Source organism: Pterocles gutturalis, unplaced genomic scaffold (assembly GCF_000699245.1).
Source record: "Pterocles gutturalis isolate BGI_N339 unplaced genomic scaffold, ASM69924v1 scaffold29006, whole genome shotgun sequence".
Taxonomy (NCBI): Eukaryota; Metazoa; Chordata; class Aves; order Pterocliformes; family Pteroclidae; genus Pterocles; species Pterocles gutturalis.
This window is the reverse complement of record NW_010106345.1, coordinates 5461-11301: the sequence shown is the minus strand read 5'-3', so window position 1 is coordinate 11301 and position 5841 is coordinate 5461. Positions and strand designations below refer to the sequence as shown.

General features: G+C 56.7%; 1 protein-coding gene across 1 annotated transcript in view; it reads left to right on the top strand.

Moving 5' to 3' along the window:
* LOC104472182 (endothelin-converting enzyme 1) overlaps positions 1–5760 on the top strand; it is a gene marked incomplete at its 5' end in the record, with an annotated part of 7665 nt that extends 1905 nt beyond the window's left edge. The window contains 14 exons of the mRNA XM_010087755.1: positions 904–1028; positions 1369–1581; positions 1675–1866; positions 2394–2536; positions 2618–2732; positions 2959–3069; positions 3286–3384; positions 3500–3577; positions 3980–4083; positions 4287–4397; positions 4512–4579; positions 4660–4850; positions 4943–5038; positions 5312–5760. Of these exons, the coding sequence (XP_010086057.1) occupies positions 904–1028; positions 1369–1581; positions 1675–1866; positions 2394–2536; positions 2618–2732; positions 2959–3069; positions 3286–3384; positions 3500–3577; positions 3980–4083; positions 4287–4397; positions 4512–4579; positions 4660–4850; positions 4943–5038; positions 5312–5488 (1823 nt within the window). The remainder of the gene's footprint in view (positions 1–903; positions 1029–1368; positions 1582–1674; positions 1867–2393; positions 2537–2617; positions 2733–2958; positions 3070–3285; positions 3385–3499; positions 3578–3979; positions 4084–4286; positions 4398–4511; positions 4580–4659; positions 4851–4942; positions 5039–5311) is intronic.
* Between the last annotated feature and the right edge of the window lie 81 nt (positions 5761–5841).

Here is a 5841-nt window from a genome sequence, read left to right as displayed (position 1 = left end):
CCCACGCTCAGCCTCTGCGTGCGAACACCGAAGCGGGGCAGCTTATCCGAGCGACCGGCAGGGACGGTTTGTTCAAGCTTTGAGCAAACAACTGGCTCCTTATCAGCACTTTCCACTGCGCCGGTTATCTGAAAAGAGAAGGTTTGGGAAAGAGCGTTGTCTTTTGTGAGAAAGGGGGGTGGTGCGGGAATGGGGTTCATCCCTGGCTCTTCCCGCAGAAATCTGGCGCTTGGTTTTACCAGGAGAAGGGAGCGGGGCCTCCAGCCAAGTGGTTGTGCTTGGTATTTCCTTGAATTCGTTGGAGCCGAGGGACCTTTAGTTAATAAAACCACACAGCTGGGGAAGCCAAAGGTGCAAGCTGTGTCATGAGGAAAATTAAAAAAAAAAAAAAAAAAAAAAAACAAACAAACAAAAAAACAACCCTCTGGGGAAGCAGAATTTTAGAGCGGGGGGGAGGGAAATAAAAGAAGGGTTTTGGAGGCAGAAGGGAAAAATGGGTTTATTGTTTTTTCATGCAGGAATAAATAATATAGGGGTGAGGAGCGCCAGCACAGGGGCAAGGGCAGCGCGGGGGGTTGGGATGATGCTGGGAACATCAGACCTGCTGGAAAAATGTGTTTTGTTTTTTCCTTTCTTTATCTTTCTGCTCCGAAGAGCTGGAGCAGTCACTGCGGGTGGGAGAAGAGATGGGGGTGGGAAGTCAGGAAGGGCTGGGGGCCGTGGGATGCTCTCGGGGGAACAGAGGGGACCGGCGGGGCAATCCTCAGGGACTTTTCGGAGCCTGGCTTTGTCCAAAACGGGGCTGGATGTTTCTCCAGTGGAAGGGTGGGGGCTCTGGGGTGCGTCGGCACTGGATGTCCATCCCTGGGACCCCCTGTGAGCCCCCCCGGGTACCTTCCACAGAAAACACGACGGCCAACGTGTCGAGCGAGGTGGAGCGCAAGGCGCAGCGGTATTACCAAGCCTGCATGAACGAGAGCAAGATCGAGGAGCTGCGTGCCGCCCCGCTTGTGGAGCTCATTCAAAAGGTTCGGCACCTTCTTTGCAGAAAAGCTGGCTTCCCTCTACAAAATGGGGGGGAAAATGCTCATTTATGGGCAGTCCCAGCACCTTCCAGACCCCGTTCCTGGTGATTCCCAGAGCAGAGCATCCCCCAGGGCAGGCGGGCAGGGAGAGGCAGGATTTATTACACAATTTATTGAAGGATTTATTTTTTTTTTATAGAATTTATAGGCAGGTCTTGCTTCTTTTGGGCTTGGTGGCCCCATTGCAAGATGTTTCCCCCCCAGGATGGGTATTGGGGGAATATTTAAGCAATTCCAGGTGGTCGTTCCTCACCCAAAAGCTGGTTGACGTTTTTTTCCCCAGCTGGGTGGTTGGAACATCACGGGACCATGGGCAGGGGACAACTTCAACGCGACGCTGCGGGAGGTGACAGCGCATTACCGCACCTCACCCTTCTTCTCCGTCTACGTCAGCGCTGACTCCAAAAATTCCAACAGCAACGTCATCCAAGTGGATCAGTCGGGGTTGGGGCTGCCGTCACGGGATTACTACCTGAACAAGACGGAGAATGAGAAGGTTGGGTTGTTGGGGGGAAAATTTGGCTTTGCTGGGAGTTGCTGTGGGTGGGGGGCACCCACCGTGCTGATCCCACTCCATCCCACCCCATAGGTGCTTACCGGGTACCTGAACTACATGGTGCAGCTGGGGATGTTCCTGGGCGGCACCGACGAGGAGTCGACGCGGCAGCAGATGCAGCAGATCTTGGATTTTGAGACGGCGTTGGCCAACATCACCATCCCGCAGGAGAAGCACCGGGATGAGGAGGTCATCTACCATAAAATGACCGCCGGAGACCTGAAGGTAGGGATGGGGTTGGTCAGCCTCCCTGTTCGGCCGCGGTTTGGGAAGCGGGACGGATGTGTGGAGGTGATGCAACTCCTCCGAGGAAGCCCGGCGTTGGCCAACATCACTTGGGAAGCTCTTGTGCAATAGCTTGGCCAGTGTCCTCCTTGGGGAAATCCCACCCTGACCCATTCCTCTGGACCACCCCTGGGGCCAGCAGCCGTCTGCCGCAGCACTAACGCCATCCTGGCGCTGCTGCGCAGGGTCCAGCTGTGGACGTCAGCCTGATCACCTCCCTATGTCCCCAGAGAGGTCCTCATGGGTTGTGTCAACATTTTTGACACCCGCCCCACTTTCTTTTTCCTTTGTGGGAGGAAATTGTTTACTCCCCTCTGACCTTTTGAGGATGCTGCTGTTGTGGGAACCGGTCTCTGTAAAATTGAATCCGTCAAACGGAGGCTGATACGGCCGATTCCAGTTTGGGAAGTGGTTGCCACCCATCTTGGATGGTTTTCGGGTCCATAGCAGCGTCATGGCTTTTGCAGGAGCTGGCGCCGGCTGTGGACTGGATGCCCTTCCTCTCCACTGTCTTCTACCCCGTGGAACTCAACGAGTCGGAGCCCGTTGTGGTTTACGCCAAGGAGTACCTGGAACAGGTCTCTGACCTCATCCTGGCCACTGATAAATGGTGAGAGCCCCCACTCCGCGCCGAGGGGTGCCTGGGGTGGGCAGGGATGTCCTGCTGCCCGCTCACTTCCTCTCGCTCCAGTCTCCTCAACAACTACATGATCTGGAACCTGGTGCGGAAAACCAGCCCCTTCCTCGACCAGCGCTTCCAGGATGCTGAGGAGAAATTCATGGAAGTGATGTACGGGACAAAGAAGGTGAGGGGGGAGCCCCTGACACCCCCAAATCACCGTTAAAATTAAATAGATTTTTAAGCAAAGTCCCCATCACTTTGCAACCAAAAAAGGAGAGATGTGGGGTGGGATTTGGGGTGGCAGCTCCGGCACAGGGGGACAGATGTGGTCCCCAACAGAGCAAGGGAGTGGGAAGGTTGGGGGACCTTTGGCCACGCCACCACTGATGACCATCTCTCTCCCCGCGCAGACCTGCCTTCCGCGCTGGAAATTTTGCATCAGTGACACGGACAACAACCTGGGCTTCGCCCTGGGGGCCATGTTTGTCAAGGCCACCTTCGCTGAGGACAGCAAGCAGGTGGTACGTCCCCGAGCATGTGGCGTGTGAGCCACCACGATGGTTGGGGCAGCTGATGTTTCTCTGCCTAACTTTCGTCCGTTGTGCGTCTCCATTTGTTGGGTTTTTTCACCTATCTCAGCATCCCAGGCTCTTCCCACCAGTGCGAAGGGTCCTCAGACTCTCCGGGGTGGGATGGCGGCTCTCCGGACCGATGTTGTGTCACTTTGTTTTGTCCAGGCGGAGGAAATGATCGCGGAGATTAAAACAGCCTTTGAGGAGAGCCTGGAGACCCTGCAGTGGATGGACGAAGAGACGAGGAGATCGGCCAAAGAGAAGGTGAGGCGCTGGCAGCAGTTCTGGGGAGGGTGATGGTGGAGGGTGGTGGAGCTGGGCGAGCCGAACTGTCCGTCCCTGGCACCAAAAGCACTTTGATCCTTGTCACCCCCCCCAGGCAGATGCCATCTACAACATGATCGGCTACCCCAAGTTCATCATGGACCCCAAGGAGCTGGATAAAGTCTTTAATGACGTGAGTTGGTTGGATACGTCCCCTGGGTCTTCTGTTCCCCCCCTCCACTCACATGTACAGGACGTGTGCCCATCACTGTGGGCTCAGGGCAGCTCTGAGCCGTGGGCTTCCTTCAGAAAGGGTCTCACCAGTGTCCTTGGTCCTTCTCTGGGGACTTCGCGGAGAGCTGCAGGCCCATTCTGGGGTGGTTGGGGCTCTTGGGATCCCTGCCCAGGAAGAGGAGGGAGGAGCCGGTTCCCGTAATGGTGATTCATTGTGCTCCCAAGACTCCACAGATGTTGGAGAAGAGAAGAAACGAGAGCAGCCGTAACTCGGCCGGCTCCAGATGCTCAAACGTGACCGTGGAGGGAGGAGTGGGGCTGGGCGATCACCACGCGCCGCTCACGCCTCACTCTTTTGCAGTACGAGGCTGTGTCCGACCTCTACTTCGAGAACGTCATGCAGTTCTACAACTTCTCAGCCAGGGTCACCGCTGACCAGCTCCGGAAACCCCCAAACCGGGACCAGTAAGTCCTCTGCTCCGCTTCCCCATTGTACTCAGCTGGGAAATATCACGATATCTGGAGCACTGGGGTTTGGTGGCCACCAGGCCACACTGGTTTTGGGGAGTTAAATTTGGGCTTTCGGTTCTGACACCAGATGGTGTCAGAGCAAATGTCAGCGATGGGTTTGTGCTGCCACGTTGGTCGTGTCCATGTCCCCATTGCAGGTGGAGCATGACGCCTCCGACGGTCAATGCATACTACTCTCCCACCAAGAACGAGATCGTCTTCCCTGCTGGCATCCTCCAGGCCCCTTTCTACACCCGGGCATCTCCGAAGTAAGAGCCTGGGGAAAAAATGGGCAGGGCAGGATTCCCAAATTTCCTTCTGTCCCAGAATTTGAGGCTAAATTTTGTGGCTGCTCTCTAAATCTCAGCATCGTCCTCCTGCAGGTCGCTGAATTTTGGTGGGATCGGCGTGGTGGTAGGCCATGAGTTGACACACGCCTTTGATGACCAAGGTATGGCCATGGCCAGGCGGGTGAGCTGCTGGAGGTGGTGGCTGGTGGGGTGATGAAGGACGCTCTTGTGTTTTTGGCAGGTCGGGAATACGACAAGGATGGCAACCTGCGTCCCTGGTGGAAGAATTCCTCGGTGGAGGCATTCAAGCGGCAGACAGCGTGCATGGTGGAGCAGTACGGCAACTACACTGTCAACGGCGAGGCCATCAACGGCAAGCACACCCTTGGGGAGAACATTGCCGACAACGGGGGCCTCAAGGCCGCCTACCGGGTAGGGCCACGAGGCTGGGGAGATGCAGTGGGGAACGTGGCGTGGTGGGGTCGGTGGTGTCCCCTGAGCCTGCTGTGCTCCCCGTCCTCCAGGCGTATCAAAACTGGCTGAAGAAGAACGGGGATGAGGAAACCCTCCCAACCCTCGGCCTCACCAACCACCAGCTCTTCTTTGTTGGCTTCGCCCAGGTAGGTCGCTCGGTGGTGGGCGAGGAGGGTGGGCACGCGGGTTTTTGGGGGATGGAGGCATGTCCAGATGGTGTGACGGCAAAACTGGGGTCTCCAGAGGTGCTCCGTGATGGATGGAGAACAAGAGCAGGGTGGGTTGCTTAAAAAGTGAGACAAAGCTGGAGCTCGAGCTGTGCTGGTGCCCGTCACACAAGCGGAGGGTCCAATTTGGCACTGAGCAGGATCCCGCAGTTGCAGACGCTGGTGCTCGTGGGTCTTTCCCTCCGTTTACAGGTGTGGTGTTCGGTTCGCACCCCAGAAAGCTCGCACGAGGGGCTCATCACCGACCCCCACAGCCCCTCGCGTTTCCGCGTCATCGGCACCGTCTCCAACTCCCGGGAGTTCGCGGAGCATTTCGGCTGCCCCCTCGGCTCTCCCATGAATCCCCCCAAGAAATGCGAAGTCTGGTGATGGGACCAGTGCCTGAGGGAAGCAGCTGCCGGTTGCTTTTTCCTCTGCCGATGGCTGAATTTTCCGTGGCTCTTTCAAGAGGCTCAAACCACTTCTCCGTGCAACAAACTGCCCAGCTCTGAGCCGGAGCGGCGCCCTGCGTCCCTGGTATCGTCCAAGGTTCGATCCACTGTGAAAACACCTCATCCCCTTGCTTGCTTGGGAAATGACTTTTGATTTTAGAGGTCTTTTCCTTCTCGCCGTGACCAGACCACGTGTCAAGTCACACGCGTCTGTATTTACACACGCAGCCTAACCCACCGCCCCGGCAAAAATGCCTCTTTTTTCGGAGGCGATAAAGGGAACGCCGCGAC